This window comes from Columba livia (assembly GCF_036013475.1).
Source record: "Columba livia isolate bColLiv1 breed racing homer chromosome W unlocalized genomic scaffold, bColLiv1.pat.W.v2 SUPER_W_unloc_4, whole genome shotgun sequence".
NCBI lineage: Eukaryota > Metazoa > Chordata > Aves > Columbiformes > Columbidae > Columba > Columba livia.
Window position 1 is genome coordinate 664,296 of NW_027042999.1, and position 22,268 is coordinate 686,563.

Consider the following 22,268-nt stretch of genomic DNA (forward strand, 5'->3'; position numbering starts at 1 on the left):
CTTGAATAAGAAAACCACTCAAATTTGGTTTTTGTCTAACATTTCCATAGTCTAAAATAAACATAAAATATATAGCAAGTAATAAGTCATTAGCAAAAAAAAAAAAAAAAAAAAGAAGAAAAAAGAAGAAAAAACATAAAGCAAGAAAATAACATTAAAATGATGCATAAAATAACCACATTTATTTAAGAATGTATCCCAATATCAAACGGAAAATTTCAACAGTGTGAAAGCCACAATTCCTTTTGCACTAGCCTAATACATCACGATGCCTTACTGTTTCCTGCTTCTACTACTTAATGACTCCTGGAACATAAAAATAAAACCCCACTCTATAAAAGGTTACCATCTGATGAGTTTAAAGTCTTAAGATGAATGTGCACACAATATGTGAATTATTTGGGGAAATAAAAAGGCTCTTTCTACTTTTGTAAAATAGATGAAACAATGGCAGTGAAAAACCCACACAGAATATTAAACATCACATAGAATATTAGAAGGAAAAAATCCTCCCAAGGAGATTTAATGTTACAGATATTTGGCTAGTATCTTTAATGTGGGCTGGATACAACATAACATTAGTAGAGGAGTTGAGATTTGAGATGTATCCTGGTATTGCTCAGAGAAGGAAACTAAAGATATATAAGGATATTGTTAAATCTTGCAAGATGTGCAATTACTACTTTAAACAAGCTATTAACTTATTCTCCAATTAGCTTTAGATATGTTGTGTTATTACCATAGACCAGTCACCATAAGGAAGTATAAAATGTCGAACAGATGATCGGTTTTTAGTTTAACTAAATCGTTAAGTGTGCAAGCATGAAACACAATTTCCTTCCAAAGGTGGTGTTCAAACCTATATAGAAGAGTAGTTATACTCTGCTAGAGCTCTACAGACAACAGGGTGGGTCTTTTGGGACTGTTTGAAAGTTGATGGTTGTTTTAAACTAAGGATTAATTTTTACTGGAATCAATACCATGTGAATGCTGAGATACCAGCTTCTACAACTCCTTTCCAAAATGTCTTCAGAAGGGCAGGTCCTTCAAAGTGGCAGTCTGGATCTTATTTCTTGCTCAGTCTCTAAATGTGCTTGGAAGACACTTTAGAACACTTAACTTACCCATTTTCTAACATGGTTTGGTATGTCAGTTTGTCAGGTTATTGCCTCTAATCATTCACTGTTTTTCCAGAACGAAGAAGCAGATATCACTTTATGATTACATATTTGGTTTATGAAGCCACTTCAAATGTTCTCTCCTTTGTAGTATGAATCAAGCCCATTAATCTCATGGGATCATCATGAATGGCTTCTACGTTTGTTGTGTTTTCAGCAGCCAGCTGCTCACTGTTGAGATAAATGCTAACTTTGGAAGCCATCATGGTGGGGTTAGATGATCTTTCTTCTTCATCCTCCTCTAATGAAGGGCCCTTCTTTCTCCTCGGTTTTCTGCGTTTTCCCTTGACACTGTGATCAAGTGAGGCATAACACATCTGATGGGCAGACTCCACCTAGATGAACATGCACTTTAACATTCAGTAGTTATGCTTGCTCTAAAGTTATGTCTAAGACTTTGAGTATGTCTACACCGTAATCATAATAGTGGCTGAAGTTTACCCAAATTAGCTCATTAAAAGTACAAATGATTCAGCTGTGGCAGCACAGAAAACAGACCAACGTAACCTAACAGTAAATGACTCGTGTTCTTGGGGTAGTGTTGGAACGAAAAAGGACTCAGCATTCCGATTCAATGTGAATCACGCAGAGACATTTATTACAGAAACAAGCCTCCTTATATATGCATCTATATTCTAATCACGCGTCCACGCTCCAAGCATGGATTCGCTAAATGAGTATCACGGGCTGTCCATGCGCTGGAGTCTCACTGATGATACGTCCAATGATTCACGCCATGTTGGGACCCCGCTGATTGAGGAAGGCCCGTCTTTCTCACAGCAGATTCTGTTCTCAGCTTCTCGAAGCGGCCTTGAGATTCCTTAGGGCCAGACTAATTCAGCAACAAATCTTTATCTATCAAAACCCCTCCGCACTTCCCCCTTTCTGTTCTTGAATTAGTCAGGCCCCTTTAACCGCACGGTGAATCATTTTTGAAATATACTGCAACATAGAACACGTGATTAACAACATAATTACAATTACATATAATGCAGTTAAACCTTACTTAATAAGATCAAACAACTACCTGCCTATTCTTAAAACCTTAATTCTACTATGACAACCTTATTAACACACTATTTTAATAGATTCAAAATAACCAGACAAGTTAATACAATATATTCTCTTAAATTCCTAAAAGATTTATAACTGCGCAGTTTATAGGGTAACATATTTAATACCATCAGCATATAGTAATAATTGAATTAATATCTTAAAAGTTATCTTAACCTATTTAAAAGATCAATAGCTTAAGATTAATATCCCTTCTAAATCTTTATCAGTTGCTAAACTTAGATTACTATGGTAGGGATATCTCATAATTTTACCTTATCTATGCATTGACTATCTAATCATAATACCACCCTTTTGGATCTCCTGCTGATTGTTCAAATTGCCATTCTCCACAGAAGGTACACCACCTTCTTACTAATAGGCTTCTAGACCACCAGGTCTGTGAGCATCTATAACACTGAATTAGGATCCATGGTTTACATCTGAAACAGTCCTCACAACTTATCTCCCTTCTGTCTATCTCCATCTGTTGAATCTTTGTGGAATCCACTTCAATCCTCGGCCTGTAATGACACAAACATAACCTTTTCCCCAGGTTATCAATTGATGCGGCCTTTTTCATTGACTAGTGATTTGACCATAACTAACGTAGGTTCTTTCTGGTTTAGCATGGTTTTGGGTCATACTTGCAAAGTGTTTCATCACATACAATGCTTTTGACAATTGGTTTTGTGGTGTTTCCCCTACTTCCCCCCCTCTGGTTTTTTTTTTTTTTTTTGTTTTTGTTTTTGTTTTTTTTTTTTTTTAAGAAAAAAACAACAAACAAACAAAAAAAGTTCAGAACCAGATAGGTGTGTTGGATCTTGACTACGTACTCAGAATCACAAATCAAATGTAGAGGTTCCTCCTTAAAAAGCTCTAAGTAATTTAAAGCTGTGCCAAGTTCTGCTAATTGGGTTGAACCTTCAATAATTTTTACAGAATGATGCCAATCGTTATCTTCACACCAAACCACTACAGCTTTATGAGACTTCCCAGAACCATCAACAAAAACTTTGCAAGTATGTAGGATCAGACCAAATACAAGTATGGCCTATGACCTGATGTTAAAGGCTTGCAGGTTCTGCAGCAATTTACATTTAGGCATGCCAAAAGCTGTGCTGTTAAAAAAAATAGCTAGTGCAATTTACAAAGACATAGATTACAAATAATAAAAAAAATAAATCAGAATTAAATTTCACAAATGGTACATATATGACAAAAGGATCATGGCCTATTAAGACTTAAATTCATTCCCTGCATTTTCTTGATCAGAGTGACAATTGATATATAACAGTCGGTATATCAGTCTGCTAGCAATGTCATCATACTGTCCCACAATAGCCACAGGTTTTTCATACACAAATCTGCAAGTCCAATCGAATGCAGTTAGCCTGTAAGGTTGTCATAAATTTATTCCTCAACATTTCTAACTCCATTTTGGCTGTCATATTTATTGGATATTGTTTTCCCTTACCGGATCGAAGTCCTGTTTCAGATCTATCAGTGCAGTATTTGCTTTATCAAAACATTGGCTGTTAATACTAGTGGAAATACAGCATTCGAAATTTCCTTGGAGATTTCTCACTTGCAGCAAGCAGATCTGCGCCATCCAAGCAGCTTCTTGTAGGCCATGCAACTAAACAGAATTCTCAGAAAACGTTATTTGAGCTTACAATTTACTTAACAAATCTTAACCTAAGAGAGATATAGGACTTTCTGGCAACTATAAGAATTCATGTATCAAAACTTTGTTCCAAATTTGGCATTCTATTGGTCTCAAAAAACAGCCTTTCTTTCGTTCTCTCCCATGACCTCAAAAACTAGCATGGTGAATTTACTAAGATGTCTCTTACAACTAATTACCACAGAATAAGCCTATTAACAAATTTTTGGTTTAATTTTCCAGTTTCATTAGAACTACGGGTCTGCTAGGGATGCCTTTAAACTTCACCCTCAGACTGCTCCATTCAGTATTACATCGCTGCAGTGGGGGGGAGAGAAAACCCCCCTTTCACCGCTTTAAACGTGGGCAGCCAGATTTTTCCATTTTTTTTTTTTTTTTTTCCTTTTTTCTCTTCTTGCTGCAGTTTAGATATACCCAAGGTCATGCAGCTGGCATAATGGCTGGTACGAAGTGGGAGGCTCTGGGAAACTTCTCAGTTACAGTGAGCTGCACACAGACCTAGGATATTTTGCTCTTTTGTTTTCCCATTTCATTCCAACCATAATACACTTTATATGCAATTCCAAGTAGCTCAGCAATAGTTACATTCCTTAGCTCCATATACCTTTTACAATTTACAGATGTCAAAAACCAGTATAATAAACATAAATCCATTATTCTATTCTCCTAGATCCAAATCAGTTAATATTCTAGCAACTTTTAAATACAACCTCTTCCAAATTCACATCTATCATAGCATTTAGGTGTTTTGGTGTGTTTTTTTTGTTTTGTGTTTTTTTTGTTTTGTTTTGTTTTGTTTTGTTTTGTTTTGTTTTGTTTCAAAGCAGAGTTTAACAATTTAAATGCTTTTCTGGTCTCAAAATTACTAGATAACAATATAAGCAATTACTCTAATGTGTAAGGATGCATCCTAAGGGGGAGCAAGGTGGAATTTTGGCAGTGGAACCGGTTCCCATTTTGTAATTATCTCCCCAAACAAGATTCTTTTGGTACCAAATATAAATATGCAAACTAAAATACTGAGCTCAGATATGAAAACCAAACACCAAGTTCAAATATTCAGATGGATCACAGTTACACTAATTTAAGACAATATCTCCATTTTTGCATTGCACCTTTGGGCCGCTTACTGCCCAGCCAGGTGGAGGCACCTCTGGGTCTCCCTGACAAAACAGGTCAGTGTACGCTGGAGCCCCATTGGCACCCACTCCCCTGCCACCGCAGCAAGCTGGACTGGGCAAGGCTGGTGCACTACAGCTGTTATTCCAAAACCAGGGTTCTTTACATGGTGTGCATACTGAAAAGCCAAATCCAGCACACCGAGATGAGACACAGCCTGTCACAGAGTTGTGCAAGTCTGAATGCTGGAATAAAGGAAGCATGCTGGAGAGAAAAATAACAGCTACTACATGCAAAATTTTACCATCACATTCATGCAGTAAAGAACTAAATTACTTATCACAAAACGCACATTTTGAGTCAACGGATTCTCATGATTTAACAGTCTGTGAACTTATCGTACCATATAGAAAGACCTACCAAAATTGCAACATGCTTAAACAGATACCCACAAAGAAAAAAGGTTAATAAGTAAAGCATCTTGCAGACTTTTAACAAGTTTTCTGACCTGTGTGTTATCAGTTAATTCTCTCTCAGCTTGTTGAAGTTCAAATCGCACCGCCTGTAAAACTGCAGAGATTTATATTGTCCTGCTCTTCTGGCCTTAAAAACAACATTAATCGCAACAGAGTGTTACACTGCGATATTGTATTCTCCAGACACTTTTCCCAATCACTTAACTTATACAGCAGCAAACACTGATTTCAATATTTAACAAGATCTTCCTTCCTCATAATTCCTAAGTTTTAAAACACCTCCGAATACCGATTTTTTAGGAACACAACTGAAGACAATAATTCCTGACTCCATCTTGCAAGTAAAAACCTTGAGAAGAGGGAGGGAGGGGGGAAGGAGAGGAATGCACAGGGCTGCTTGCAGTGTGAGTGTGAAAAGCGGGGAGAAGGATTTACAGCGCACTTAAAAACAACTAGTATAACAATTAACTCACATTCCTAACAAGCTGCTTGATTTTCAGAGAGGCAATACACAGGACCACATAATAGGTACTGTAAAACTCGCAAATAATATGTTGATAGCAAACATTAGCATTCTCTCCTGCTAATTTCAATACCAATGCTTCCTTAGCTTTCAAGTTTTCAACCTGCTTATTGATGGCCTCTTGAAAGTGGTCAGTAAATTGCATGTAATTCTCATTGGGACCCTGATTAATAGTTGCAAATGATTTGGCTGTTTTGTTGGCTTCAGGCACCTCTCAGCTTGATATGCAAGGTTTGTTGACTGCCTCAGGATTACAGAAACTTATCGTGCCTGTAGTTGTGATATGTCTATTAGTGTCTCTTCTAGGAGTTGTGGGATACCTGTCCCTTTCAACGAATCCCCATCGTTCTGTCCTAAATGATCTATAGCTGTTACATTGCATAGGTCTAATTTTGCTTGAGTCTTTCATGGTTCTTATCTGATCTCGGGGCAACTCGTACACATACTTAACTTTTCAAGAAAAATGCTTCAAACCCTCATTCTCTTCCGAGTCATCAGATAACACGGACTTGAACAGTGCTGGAGAATCATTAGTAACAGGGGGGTTCGGAACAGTGCACATTCTCGGCAATACTTTGTAGCATCATAATTATTCGTATAAGCTGAGTCCCCAAGCGCATCCCCTTTCCCGTCACAATCAGCATGACCGCATTGCTGACTGTTGGATTCACTCGCTAATAGCTGATCTGATCTTTCACACAGTTCTTTTGCCCAGTTCATATCCGGCAACTCCTTCTGCTCTCTCGTAGGAGTTAGAGAGGTAGAAGGCGGTAAAGGCGGACACGAATCAGTAAAAGGACTGATATTACACATATTTACGACTTAAGCATTCTCATCTTTCACCAGTTCTTTTGACAAATTGTCTGATTCCAGTCCTTTAGACTTCTTGATCTCTCTAGAGTCGGGTAATGGTATAGGAGTCCATCCACTCGGTTATTTTCCTCCCTGCGCCCCAGACTGCTGTATCATCGTGGGTGCCGACGGCACAACAGGGGATGGAGTGGGGAGGGGGTCAAAAGACTCGATCCGGGTAAACTTTACGGTTATTTTTAGGTTTGCTATCAGGCTGCCCCCTTAAAGTATTTTAAGGTGGAAATTATAAGCTTCCATGTAATCGCTAATGATTTAGTTTCTTTATCATCTCCATTGCTGACCTTATTCCGTAATTTCTTCCCTTTATCGTCCCAAAGTTAACGTTTAAAAGCCTTCTAATTTTCTCCCGGGTAGCCGTGAATTCTACACCAAATTAATAGTCTACATATGTTACATTTTTCCTATGTAAGTCCTCTCATAGAGAGAATATGCAGGAGGAACTTAACTGTAGCTTGTGCTTCAGAGAACACGTTCTGTCCCATAACTTTACTCTTCCCTCCTCCTGCTCCCAGCCAATCAAATTTTCCCTTTGCTGCATCAAGGACTTTATTCCCGGGGCGTCCTTACGCCTCTGTCCGGTCTTCAGTCCAGCTGAAGCCGCTCCCGGCTGGGCCACTCCAGGCTTTTCCCCGATCGTAGTGGTACACCAGAGTATCATGTCGGGATCACAATTTGTTGGAACGATAAAGGACTCAGCATTCTGATTCAATGTGAATCACGCAAAGCCATTTATTACAGAAACAAGCCTCCTTATATATGAAACTATATTCTAATCACGCGTCCACGCTCCAAGCATGGATTCACTAAATGAGTATCATGGGCTGTCCATGCACTGGTGTCTCGCTGATGATACGTCCGATGATGGGACCCCGCTGATTGAGGAACACCCCTCTTTCTCACAGCAGATTCTGTTCTCAGCTTCTCGAAGCAGCCTTGAGATTCCTTTGAGACAGACTAATTCAGCAACAAATCTTTATCTATCAAAACCCCTCCACAGGGTTATGGCAGCTATTATTGGAAAGATTCACTGTGGGACTGAGGGTACTTTATATAATTGGTCCAAGTTCTTTGGGATGTAAGACATTATTTGATCTCTTTTTCTTCTTACTGGTTTTGTTTGTTTGTTTTTTAAATTATAATCCAGTTACATTTTTCATAGGCTTGGTCTGTGCAGAAAACTAAAGATGGGTGATTCTTGTCTGTAAATATGATCTCATTTGCAGTGCAAAATGTATGCCTCGTGTGTCTTTCCCCTGTTTTTCTCTGTGTTTTTCAAGCCAAATTATCAAACATTTTTCATATTGGAATTTTCATAGGTTAGTCTGTTTCTGTGAAGTTAATAAAGCAAATGTCTAGATTTAAAAAGAAAAAAAAAAATAAATTTTCCACCACCTGGAAGTATCCTGAGAGAGAATTCAATTCAGCCTGATCTGCATGCCTGTGACCGAGCTTTATTATGCCATATGGATGGAAATGAGCTGTCTATAATTCTCCTGCTCCCTCATTAATGTCCCAGATGGAACAAAGGTCAAGTCCGTGCTTAAATTTCTTGATGAACTACGACACTAATGCATGGTAATTTTCATGATGAGCAGTGTGAAAATTTTTGTTATATATTGTCATGGGATACACACAAAAATTCTGAGACAGACCACATTACCCTAATTCAGAAATCCAGAATTAAACTTAGAGATACCTGTAGCTGGTTAACTGGCCTTTGAGGCTGGGACTTCATCTGCCTGTAACAACATTCCTCTACAGTTTATCAAAGTAGAAAAATGTTTTAGTTATTAAGGCACACTACTGAGTCTTAAAAGATCAAATTAACAGATCCTCCCTGTTACAGAACCAACTTCCCCCAGTTTACTTTGGTAGAAGTTTGGTTTTTTTTGAATTCACACACAGATCTCTTTCTCTATTAACAGAAGGGCGAATAACTAAGAAATTCAGACATGCATACTGTGAAAATGAAAAGCATTTTCTGTTCATATGGATGGAAAGTTTCTCATTATTCACTAAGTGGGCGTCATTTTAGACTGCTAGGGGTACCATCTTGTGTGGGAGCATTGACTTTGGGCAGGGAGTAATATGTGTCTTAGATTGCTGTAACTGCATGGATCAAGCTGTTATTTCAACTGGTGCAGCTTTACATGAAGAACAGCTCTTGGTTTTGAGATATTTGGCTGAACAGGATCATTTGGACTGCAAAAAATCCAATTCAGTATGAGACCTGGTCTTAAAAAGAGTAGTGCAGTATGATGGTTTGCAGTTCTATCCCAAGCTGGTATTAATTCTGTGTTGAGAAACACAGAAAGCGTTGGTCAGTCAGTTTTTAACTACACATTTATCACAGCCTCTGAACAGACACATGTTCTCAAAGTGAAGCTTACCTAAAATATCTTGATTGAGATTGCCATAAACTGGGTCATCTTCTGTGTAGTAGCCATCATAGCTAGAAGGGCAACGGAAAAATACTTTTAATTCACAGAATATGCTTGATTTAGGACTTCACTATTAGACTTTAAACATTTTACACGCATGTGGCAGTAGCAAGCAGATTGTATGTGATCTGAAAAACAAGACCAAAAATATCGGGGTGGGGGGGGAAACAAGTGTGGGGACACAGCACAGAAATGGCTATGTGCATGTTCTGAAGAGAGATTTGTTATCTAGCCAAGAATAGAACTCTTCTTTCCTGGAACTTACTTAAGTATAAAGCTAATCTCAAGACCACTAAGCTACCGTTTGATGTAGTTCTAGAGGTATTATTGATCACTGAAACGAACCCACTTCATGTCCTCTGAGCCTGCTTTGCAATACAAACTAAAGCACTAAATGGGTCTCTTGGGGCAATGTTCTTAAAAACAGAGACTTCCCAACTTCAGGTAAATTTGTAATTGAGGATTGGTTTGGGGAAACAGGTGAAGGCTTTTGTATTTCTGTTTCAAGGGCCTTTTATATTTTGGTTGACATGAGACCCTTTCCATCTCTGTTTTTTAACGTTTGGCCTATTCTTTTTTTACTATGGGATAAGAGAAACAGACTTGTAACAGATCATCAGGTATCCAGCAGCTGTATACAGACTCCATTTCATTGCTTTTGAACATCATTTATAAAATAAGGGTATGAAATGTAAATACATGTTTTTATATATTGTAACTTATTGTTTTCTGATATTTATCTTAAATTATTATAGACTTACTGAGTTTGAGTGATAGTAAATATTGTTTTATCTTTATATCTTGCACTTCAGTATACAAAATTCTCATATTAACATGCAATTATTTCATTTTTGATGAAATGACTGGAGTACATCACTTCCACATGATTTTTTAGTACATTACTTCCACATGATTTTTTTCCTGTTTTCTTCGGATTTTTCTTTTCCACAACCAGCGTGCTCTCTGGTGTTTCCAGGCGGGCTTCATGAGATAATGGATTTTTCCCTATGCTGTCCCTCCAAAGCCGTCTCTCATTATTTATTGCTTATTTCAACCTTTCCAGAAAGAAATATTTTATCAATCTTACCTTGGACTGTTGTCTTCATAGTCTTTATACTTTTTAGCAGGAAAACTTGTTAAAAAAAAAAGAAAGAGCAAATGAAACATGCTATTTTTAGAACACTTCAGATAGTTGTCCAACTGACATGCTTTTGATTTCACCGTAGACAGTAAAATGGAATGCTCTTGGCTCTGAGAAACTCCATTTGTCCCCCTGCTTTTCTCAAATACTTGTGACTAATACAAGAAATGTTGGTGTGCTACCCTGTCCTGTGGCTGCAAAGTCCACATTAGTTTACAAGTCCCCCAAAATGTATTGTAACACCTGTGATTAATTTCTTATTTCCTTCTCCTTCTGCTTCTACCTCATCTTTTTCTCTGCCTAGGGAGGTGCATCATGTGTTTATATTACAAGGCGAAGGGTTTGTTTACTTATTTTGCTAGTTCTGCTGCGTATATCTCAGAAAGAGTGACCATGCAGAAAAAGAAACTGAGGCAGAAAGGCATTGGCTCCAAAGAGATTTGTTACTAGAGCTTGATTAATAACTCAGGAACGCTTGACTTTCTGTCTTCTGCTCCAGAACTCCCGAATTTAGCACAGTAAGCTCCGATTACATGAGCAATGCAACATCAGCCAACCTTACCAAAACCTTGCTCAGCATTGGTTTTGTAAATGACTGTGATTTTTCATCGTAGAAATCTCTGCCTAGCAGCACTAAAAGACAAACCAAAAAGGCACTCCCTCATCCCACAGCTCTCCAGCAGCTCTTTTAATATCCTGTCATATTCTAATTCTCTTGTACTTGGTGAGTTCAGTTCATAAGCATAGGCCTGTTTATGTAGGTTATGTACATATGTGTGTTTAACGTGATTGAACCCACTAGTGTTTGCCTGAGCACCCATGTGCATATAGCACAGGTGCAGTTTTCCCTGTGGAAACGCACTTTTTCTCTGAATGGGCGTGGTGAGGATGTGCAACTGAAATCTACAGAATTGCATGCATAAGAGAGGTTGCAATGGCATCATCAAATCTGTTGAAAGTCATAGTTAATTTTAACCGAAACAAGAGTATGACTGTAGTCGCCCTCTAATGTGAATTAAACAAATCAGTTCCTTATTGTGAGTGACACATTGATTTAAGAGCTACATTAGCATCCCACGATGAAAAGCAATTTGGACTTTTTCAAAACAAACTAATTAAGCATAAAATGTGCATGAAATCTGAAATTCAAATAAGCATTCAGGAATTTTGGGAAGATAAAATTTTCTCAAATGTATTTTGTATCAGTGCAGCTACTTAAAATTCTTTTTAAACTAAAGTACGAATAACAACCAGTTACATGAAAAGTACACCTTAATAAAGGAAGTTACAGATGTTAAAAATGTACATGAAAAATACAAATTTAGCCAAAACTTAATTCCTCAACTTGTACGTGTTCTGTTGGTTTTTCTTCAGAGAATGGACTCAGGTAGCTGTGTTTGGCAGTGGACTGGGCAGCTAGCAACCATTGTATAATCATACCTGGCTCCCCTAAACATGTTTGAAAGTTGCATGCTCTCTACTAGAATCATTCTTGCCGAAAAATAATTAATCCATTTGTTGGCTTGAAATCTCCAAGCAGTGATGGCTTTCTCTGCAAACACTTTAACCCCTCAAACTCCATTCCTTACAGAAACATTACTTACCTTGCTTCTTTTTCATATAGTATGAAATGTTCAGTATCAATGAAACAACAAGAGCCAAACTCAGAAAGGCCAAAACTCCCCAGACAGAAAAATGGCAGTCCATTTCTGCAACTGAGAGAAAGGAATTCCATAGTTTGTGTTGTCAACAATTTTACTGTATTCTTTGTGGTGGGCTGGTTTTTGCTTTCTGTAATTGAAGCTACTATTTTGTTGTTTACTCTGTGACAGCCATTGCTATACAAGCTAAATAATTAATATCAAACCCAGATGCTAAATAATAAGAGAGCAATGTCAAGAAGCTGTTAACAGAACTACTATTTCATAGGAATTCGGCCAAAGTTTGGACTATTGGTTTACCTGTAAGATGCAGTAAAAGTCAGAAATCGATAAAGAAAAAAGTCAATAGCTTTGAAATTATTTTTGTAATTGTCTTTTACTTATTATTTGCAGTAAATTTTGGGCTCAATTCTGGAGTTCGTGAATGTAGTTCTGAAGATTAATTCAGTCAAAACAACTTCACTGGAAATGTCTCTGAATAATAGGTAAGACCATCAGGGTTTAAGAATCTCTGCAACAGATTTCAAAGGCTGGTTATGTCTTTTCTTGCATTTCCTATTAAAACCACTTGTACTCATATCCTCGCTCTCCTTCCTGAGAAAGTAGATGTTGTAGTGGCAAAGGAGGAGAAGTGGCTGGGAATCAGTGAACTACTACTGAGAAAAACCTGAACAGCTCCTGAACAATCACTTGGGAAAAGGTGTGTCAACTTAAACAAAGAAAGCCTCCTTTTGCACTGAGCTCACCTCTCCTTGGAGCCATGTTAGAAATACAGGAAGGAACTCCCCCTGCACCAAGTGAATTTTGCCATTTAATTAATTCTTCGATTAACCTAACTCATACAGATTTTCCATCACAAACCATGCTGAAGAAAATAGCCTATTTGTGACAGTCTAGTGGCCAAAGTGATTGGCGTTGCTGCAAATGGCTTGTGAAAACCCTTCCTTTACAGAGGAAATGCTGAGCCAAATACATGAGTGAAAGGAGCTTGAAGCTAGATTTTTCACCTTCCCTAGAGGCATATTTTATATTTTTCTAGATTCAGAGTGTTTGAAATAAAGCCTGGCCCCCAAAACTAAGGAATTCCACTAATATTGCATTAAAAGGTCAAGCTGGAACAGAGCAGTCAAGGGGAGAGACTAGATGGTACTCTCGGAATGGGATTAGAGCAGGTTCTTAACACACTTCTTTGGTTTTGCTGTAGCTGGAATCCTTCAGGGGGCTGATGTTTTGTTTGGTCCGTAAAGGAAAGCTGAGGTAAAAGAATACAGGAATACACGTGTTGCCAGCCACAGGTGGCGGAGACAATGGATGTGCTCCTGCTGAGAAGACAGAGATTTTTTTCCCTGGTTGACTGGCTCCAGCTCATCTTGGGGACAGCCCCTTTACGGGCTTTGTTCCCTAATTATGCTGGGGTTGCAAAAGCTCTCTTAGTTTTGTTTTATTTCAAGCCAGAGATGTATTTATGATGTTGAAACAAGAGAAGATAATCCTTGGTAGTAAAAAATCACAAATTGCACGGAATTCTATGATGCAGGTTTCCTTCACGTCAGAACTCTCTTTTAAAAGGGACAAAACAGAGATGTAACTTTCTGACAGGCTTTTAGCTGTTTTTATCACATTGTACTTCCAGTGGCCATTTATCCTTCCTTTTATACTAAACAACCAATTTCCAGTCCTTTCTTTTCTCCTAGAGTTCTCCCAAAGGTGTTTGAGGGTTCTCCATCACAGCAATACTACTTTTCATGTTGAGAGGCACTTTTTTACAAGGTACAGACATTCTTGAGGAGGGATGACACCTCCGTGAAGCAGCTACATATTATTCTGATTTTTCAGAGAAGGAGTTAAAAGAAAGGGACATCATACCTTGAGAAGATGTTGTCAGGCCACGTCAAGAACCATCAGTGCTTGGAACCTGGTTAGTCTACAATTAGTCACTCAGCATTTGCATCCTATGCAACCTTTCCAAAACTACAAGAAGTCTGTGTCAAAGGCAAGAGCTTAAAATCTCAAGGTCGTGCCTAAATAATAAGAGTCATCCTTGTCCTCCTTCCTTCTTCTCCTACAAAATCTCTTTATTTTTATTTTTTTTATTTTTTTTTTCAGGGAGCAAAACCAGTATTGTTGCATAAGAGAAGTGAAGCACGTGTAACTGAGATAGAAACTACAACCCTGTGATTTGTTTGAAAGAGAGTCAATACCTAAAATAAAGTTCTGATCTAAGTATGTACCTTTTTCCTGATCCTGAATGCTGCCATTTATTTTTCTGATTCAGGAATCCTTTTTTTTCCCCCCAGTGTTTCCAGGCAGAAGGAGAACTCTTAGTTTTACTTTTTTATTTTAATATTTTCAGCCCTTAATTGAAGTGCAGGAGGAAAACAAATTTTTGATGACAAGTATTATTTTTGTGTTTCCGATTCTGATTTAAATTGGAATATTATCTGGAAAAATTAGAGGTTTGAAAAAAAAGTTGTTTCCCTTTTCAGTCTCAGGTTTAACATCTACAGTATTTGAGCAGTCCCACTTCTCTAGGACTTTAAAAATATTCTAGCAAAACAAAAGGCATGAAGCTTGGATTTCTAATACAACGTACCAATGTGTTAAACCTCACTATCTGTAGTTCTTTCTTAAACATGATTTAGGAAATTGCATAGGTGTGGGGAGATTAAGAAAACAATATTTATATGTATTCCTAGCTGAACACAACTGAGTTTATTTTTAAATTTATTTTCCACAACTCTGACTTAAACACCTGGTTGTATTTCAGGGGAATGTATACAAACATACGTGTGGCTTCAGGTTGTTTTGGTTTTTGTCTTTGCCATAGGAGCTATAAAGCTGTCCCTTTATGTATAATAGCAGATGCAACCCATGACAGTTAACTGTTTGTGCTGGTTGTTGCCCACTTGAAGTGCATGTACACTAATGCACGCAGTATGGGCAACAAACAAGAGGATCTGGAAGCCATCGTGCAGCAGGAAAGCTATGACATAGTTGCCATCACAGAAACATGGTGGGATGACTCATATGACTGGAGTGCTGCTATGTGTGGCTACAAGCTCTTCAGAAAAGATAGGCAGGGTAGGAGAGGTGGAGGGGTGGCTTTATATGTTAGAGAGTCACTCGACTCTGTTAAACTTGAGGTCAGCAGTGACAAGGTTGAGTGCCTGTGGACCAGAATCAGAGGGAAGTTCAACAAGGCTGACATCCTCGTGGGTGCCTGTTATAGACCGGCCAACCAGGACGATGAAGGAGATGAATTATTCTACAAGCAGCTGGCAGATGTCTCAAAATCGACGGCCCTTGTTCTTGTGGGTGACTTTAACCTGCCGGATATCTGCTGGGAGCTCAGTACTGCACAAAAGAGGCAGTCTAGGAAGTTCCTAGAGTGTATAGAGGACAATTTTCTTCATCAGCTGGTAAATGAGCCTACCAGGGGCAAGACCCCGCTAGACCTACTGTTTACAAACAGAGAAGGGCTGGTGGGAGATGTAGTGGTTGGAGGCCGCCTGGGGCATAGCGACCATGAAATAATAGAATTTTCAATACTCAGAGATGCAGGGAGAACCATTAACAAAACCTCTACGCTGGACTTCCGGAGGGCAGATTTTTGCCTATTCAGAAGTGTAGTTCAGAGCATACCCTGGGAAACAATGCTTAGAAACAAGGGGGCCCAGGAGGGTTGGACATGCTTCAAGCAGGAGGTTTTGAGTGCACAGGAACAGGCTATACCAGTGTGCCGAAAGGCTAGCCGGCGGGGAAGACAACCGGCTTGGCTAAACAGGGAGATTCTGAATGAAATCAGAAATAAAAAGAGACTTTACCGACTGTGGAAAAAAGGGCTGGCTACTTATGAAGAATTTATGGAAATAGCTAGATCATGCAGAAAAAAAATCAGGGAACCAAAAGTGCAATTTGAAGTTAATTTGGCCAATTCTGTCAGGGATAATAAAAAGTCCTTCTTCAAATATGTTAATAACAAAAGGAGGGGCAAGGAAAACCTCCATTCTCTGTTGGACTTTGAGGGAAATATAGTTAACAAAGATGAGGAGAAAGCTGAGGTACTTAATACCTACTTTGCCTCAGTTTTTACCAGTAAGACAGGTGGCCCTCAGGACAACTCATCTCTGGAGGTGGTTGAAAGAGATAGGAAGCCAAATAGGCCCCTTGTATTCCAGGAGGAAATAGTTGGTGATTTACTGAGCCATCTGGATCCTTACAAGTCTATGGGACCAGATGGGATCCATCCTAGGGTGATGAGGGAGCTAGCAGAAGAACTTGCCAAGCCGCTCTCCATCATCTTCCAACAGTCCTGGCTCACTGGGGAGGTCCCATATGATTGGAAATTGGCCAATGTTACCCCAGTCCACAAAAAGGGCTGCAAAGCTGACCCTGGCAACTACAGGCCTGTCAGCCTGACCTCAGTGCCTGGCAGGGTTATGGAGCAGATCATCCTGAATGGAATCACACAGCACCTTCAGGATGGACAAGGGATCAGACCCAGCCAGCATGGGTTTAGGAGGGGCAGGTCCTGTCTGACCAACCTGATCTCCTTCTATGATCAGGTGACTCACCTGGTGGATGAGGGGAAAGCCGTGGATGTGGTCTATCTGGACTTCAGCAAGGCCTTTGACACTGTCTCCCATAATATACTCCTGCAAAAGCTGGCAGCCCATGGCTTGGACAAGTGTACACTACGCTGGGTTAAGAACTGGCTGGAAGGCCGGGCCCAGAGAGTGCTGGTGAATGGGGCTGCATCTAGCTGGCGGCCAGTCACTAGTGGTGTTCCCCAGGGGTCAGTGTTGGGTCCAGTCCTGTTGAACATCTTTATTGACGATTTAGATGAGGGGATTGAGACCATCATCAGCAAATTTGCTGATGACACCAAGCTGGGAGGGAGTGTCGACCTGCTGGAAGGCAGGAGGGCTCTGCAGAGGGATCTGGATAGACTGGAAAAATGGGCTAATTCCAATAGGATGAAGTTCAATAAGGCCAAGTGCCGGGTGCTGCACTTTGGTCACAACAACCCCCTGCAGCGCTACAGGCTGGGCGCAGAGTGGCTGGAAAGCAGTCAGACAGAAAGGGACCTAGGGGTACTAATTGACAGGAAGCTCAACATGAGACATCAGTGTGCCCAGGTGGCCAAGAAGGCCAACGGTATCCTGTCCTGTATCAAAAATAGTGTGGTCAGCAGGACAAGGGAAGTGATCCTTCCCCTGTACTCTGCATTGGTGAGGCCACACCTGGAGTATTGTGTTCAGTTCTGGGCCCCTCAGTTCAGGAAAGACATTGAAGTGCTGGAGCAGGTCCAGAGAAGAGCAACACGACTGGTGAATGGACTTGAACATAAGACCTATGGGGAGAGGCTGAGGGAGCTGGGGTTGTTTAGTCTAGAGAAGAGGAGGCTTAGAGGTGACCTCATCACTCTCTCTAACTACCTGAAGGGAAGTTATAGCCAGGTGGGGATTGGTCTCTTCTCCCAGACAGTTAGCAATAGGACAAGGGGGCATGGGCTTAAACTCTGCCAGGGGAAATTTAGGCTGGATATTAGAAAGAAATTCTTTACAGAGAGAGTGGTCAGGCACTGGAATGGCCTGCCCAGGGAGGTGGTGGACTCGCCATCCCTGGAGGTTTTTAAACTGAGATTGGACATGGCACTTAGTGCCATGATCTAGTAAACGGACTAGAGTTGAACCAAGGGTTGGACTCGATGATCTCTGGGGTCTTTTCCAACAAAGTCGATTCTGTGATTCTGTGATTCTATGATGGAGAGTGAGAAATAAACAGAAAGAGAAGTCTATTAGACTAATTATAGTCTGTTCTGAAATAGTCTCTTGTATTCTATACTCTAATTTTAATTATCATTCAAGTAATTTACGGTCAAATGTAGCAAAAGCAGATTATTATTTTTTACGTATTACATATTTCTTCCAAAGAACCTGTAGCACTGTGTTCAGGGGCATTCTCACTCTATTGCAATCAAATTTCATATTTTAAAAAAATTTGTGATATCTTTGAAAAAACAGTCCTAAGAAAAAATTAGGCCCCTGGAAATAGTACATTATGATTCTAATGGGATAAGCTCAAATTTCATCAGGGTTTTCTGTCATAGTCTATCTCCGATGGGGAAAAGCAAGAGCCATGGTAGTTTGTTCATAAGAAACTATATTGAAGCTATTCTTAGACTAATGCGCTCCTCTGTGAAAGAGTTCATCATATAGCCAAAGGTTTCATGAGAAGGACGATACTCGTTTTATTGTTACAAGCTGGGAAGTGTAAGTGGCAGAAATACTATATTTAATCATTATAAAGGTGGGAGTGTTTTGACTATCTAATACCTGAATCTCTCTAGTATTAATTATATATTCCCGTTCTGCTGTTCTTTCACTTCTGTTTGGAAACAGGGTCAAACCTGGAGTTGCACCCAAGTAAACACCTACCTTCAGTAATTTGCTCCATCTGGATGATAAAAATTTTACTTTTCTGAGTTTAGGGATGGAGTTACTCGTCTCCTCTTAGTATATTTTACAGTGCTGTAAACTATATTCAACAACAAAATACAGGCAAGTAAAAGACTTTATAAAGACATAGTTACTTGTGCCTTTTCTCCTTTTTAAATCTATTATTGACGACTTTCTCTACCAACAGAGAAAAAACACGGGAACAAATAAACTTTTGGTCACTTGTCAGGTTTTCTCTTTGCAGGGCTCGTTATACTGTAATTGGAGGGGGATGGAGAGGAGGAAGCAAACAAAAAAGAATAACCAAACAAACAGAAGGCCCCCAGACATTCTAAACTTTCCTGGATTATTTTCTGCAATTCAATAGTACTGCAACTCAGAGGAGAAGGTATAATCTTGTACTTACCTTTGGGGGCAGGGGACAGATTTAACAATTTGGGGCTAGAAATAGGTGTTTGTCCTCCTAACAGCATAAGAATAGGTAGCAGAAGTACTATGTTTGGTTCCTTCTTGTTCTAATGTATTTTGTTTAGAGAATCTCTCACAAAGGCTAACAGGAAGATACCATACTTCGACCAGTTTCTCCTACTGAAAAGGAACGTGAGATGCGCAATATAGATACATGTCTAGCTGGACATGCCATCTATGGTATCGACTCATCATTCATACAAGCAGATTAATTACTTTGGTCGCTACCGCATTTAAAATGATCATCTGGAGCACAAAATTATTTGCTTCCTGTTCTTTCTGCAAATTTGTCAAGATGAGATAAAATTAGTGTTTTCCCCCCTCTCCAACTGAATGGTGAGATAAATAATATTACATACTAATGACCCTTAGATAAAGAAACCCATTAAAAGACTGATGAATGTTAAATTAGCATTAAACATGCTTCCACCTGTGTGAGTTTTTAAGGCAAGATTAATTCTCCGGAAAGGATTCCTTAAACTGCAATTAATTAGTGCACAACTAATTGCTTTGTAAGTTATCAGCTTCATACTTCAGAAGGGAAGCGGCCCATTGTAAAATAAGCCTTCAGCACAGTAAATATATTAAGCACAAAACTAACACCAATCCTTAGTGTTCATTAATAAACCTTAATTAAGGAAGGTTTAAGCTGTCGATGATGACTCATCATCATCATGATTATTATTAATAATTTGAATTCAGAACCCTGACCAACTTTCTTGGAATGCTAGTGCTCTACCAGTGTGTTTTTACTGCTGATTTGTTTACAAGTTTATAATACCGAAAAGATAACACTTGCCGGTTTTTGTTGTTTCTAGGAATACTCCCCACCCTTTATCCAACAGACAATCAAGTTATGTTGGCAAACCTTGGATGCTCTTTTGTGTTGGACCTGGCAGCATGAATCTATCTCTACAGCTGCCACCAGTCTTTAAGGTCTCCAGCCTTTTTTTTTCCACCAGCTTTCTTAAAAACAGGAAGCGTGGTTCAGGCTTATGCAACCTCACTAGCAAACTGGCAGTCTCCTTCAGTGTTTGCCTCATTCAAATGTGTAATTCCCTTCAAAGGAATTTGAAATTCATTTGCATATGTAATTATGTATGTCTTTATTAGTGTATTTATTATCCACCTGCCTTGCCACAGAAGAGCATGTACAGGAATATTAGTTCCATTTTATGTGATACAAACCTGCTTTTGTGATATTCACATGAGACCCATGCTCTAAGTCTTCCGGTTTGTGATGTTGTGTTGAATTCAACAAAAGTATTTAGATACCTCTTTGATGACTCCTTATCTCTTGAGATTTCTAAACCAAGTCTGAAAGTTCATCTCCGAGAGAGACTATGGTTTAGCTGAAATAGGATTCAGAGGCACGATGCAAAAATGATACCATTGCCAGCTCTGGAAGGTCAGGTTAGGATATCATGATATGTTTCCTCTATTCTTTAAAGTCTATAAATCTGGACCCACAATCCAGAACATTTGTGGAAAGACAGGGTACATCAGCATGTGGCTTACGATGTGTATTTATCTTTAAAATTTAATGAAACATGCCCATGTTTGGGTAGAGAAGCCATTGGAGTAGCTTCTTCCAGAGGAAGATTGCACTCTGAGCACCATCGAAGAAGTTTTCTGTTAACTTCTGAGGGCTTGGTTTTTTTATGGTTTTTGTTTATTTGTTTGTTTTTGCAGAGCAGAAGATTTTATTTCCAATAGTGCATAATGTAGAAGGCAGAACAGTTTCTTAACAGAAAAAGTGAATCACATGACTACGTTTACCTTTTTTGAATACGTACATTGAAATAGCCCTCATTGTAGTCTAAGGAGCAATGTAAAACATTGTTCTTCAAGAAAAGTTCTTATGTGAGAATATAACCTGTGCAGTATATGCTTATTTGAGATGTTATTACTTTGGAAAATTATTTTTACATTAACTGCCTTAGATCAATGCTTAAGAAATAATTTACTGGATTAGCATCCTATTTGAACATGAAGGAGCAGGTTAGTCTTGATTAATATAATATAACCTTCCATCTGAGTCCAAAGGTGATATAGACTCTTAACTATTTAGAGCTTTATCATAATGAAGAGAGTTGATGAGCAGAAATTAATGGAAAAACACTGAAAATTGTGGGAATTCTTCCACTTCATACAGTTCTTGAGGTTGTAATTAACATGATGAAAAATCGCATGAAAATGACACTATTTTAAAGTGGACATAGCTTTGGCATCTGCCAGCAACTGAATTTAGAGACCACACTCATCAATACGAGTAGAATCAAAATTTCTCATCGATAAACCAAAAGGCATGGGTCCATCACATTTCACTGAAAACCAGGATATATAATAGAACTAGAACTCCTTTTGGAAAGTGATGCATTCTATCATCTGTAGTCTGAACTGTGGCTTAAAGCAGGGAAGACATAGAGTTTTATGAAGTGGAGACTGCAATTCATGTGTTTGAAAGTAAAGGTTTTGTCACAAGCCCAGGGAAGGAGAAGGACTCAAGCAGTTATAAGGACTGGATTGAGTCATTCCATTTGTACGATCAAGTGAACAGAAGAGTCCCAGGGCCATCTGATAGGAGTCTGCACCTCAAGAGGACGCCTCTTGTTCAGCAAAGAAGGATCTTGTTCTAAAAGAGAAGCTGGGGAGAGTGGGAGATACGCATTGTAATACTGGAGACAGTTGCTTAGTTTCGCAGCTAAGAGCATGAGGAGTAAATCCGAGATCTGCAGAGGATTCAGAATGAAATGCTTATCAGCCTGAACAAGAAGCTTACAAGGAATAAGCTCCTTTGGAGATAATTAGGGGCATAATGGAAAGGTGAACACTGAGAATGCAGCAAAGGATCTCTGGGTTTGTGGTCCTGGTGGAGTGTTAATAAATCTGCTCTCCAAGGGCAAATCTCTGTTGTACAGTGTCAGCGTTGACTGGCTACAGAAGGAAAGTCTATTCGACTGGACACGAGCTTGGTATGCTATTTTGAGCAGCCTGCAACAGAATGGGAGCTCTCTTCAATAGCAAGAAATTATTTGCTGCAGGCTGTAAAATCCATTGTGAATATAAAGGACTTCTTACTTCTCTTTCTTGTCCTTTATATCAGTGTTACATTAAAAAACTTAGTGAGCCAGAGCATGCTTAACATGCTGTTATTCGGGATGATAAAGACAAGGACAAATCAAGT

At 39.1% G+C, this 22,268-nt stretch overlaps 1 protein-coding gene across 1 annotated transcript in view; it reads right to left on the reverse strand.

Annotated features, from left to right (window-relative positions):
* Positions 1 to 1,186: 1,186 nt before the first annotated feature.
* The window catches only part of LOC135577480 (T-cell receptor-associated transmembrane adapter 1-like), a 31,808-nt gene continuing 10,726 nt past the window's right edge, over positions 1,187 to 22,268 (reverse strand). Inside the window, exons 2-5 of the mRNA XM_065047621.1 lie at positions 10,438 to 10,482; positions 9,300 to 9,361; positions 8,606 to 8,664; positions 1,187 to 1,513 (exon numbers count right to left, since the gene is read on the reverse strand). Of these exons, the coding sequence (XP_064903693.1) occupies positions 1,235 to 1,513; positions 8,606 to 8,664; positions 9,300 to 9,361; positions 10,438 to 10,482 (445 nt within the window). The 3' untranslated portion in view covers positions 1,187 to 1,234. The remainder of the gene's footprint in view (positions 1,514 to 8,605; positions 8,665 to 9,299; positions 9,362 to 10,437; positions 10,483 to 22,268) is intronic.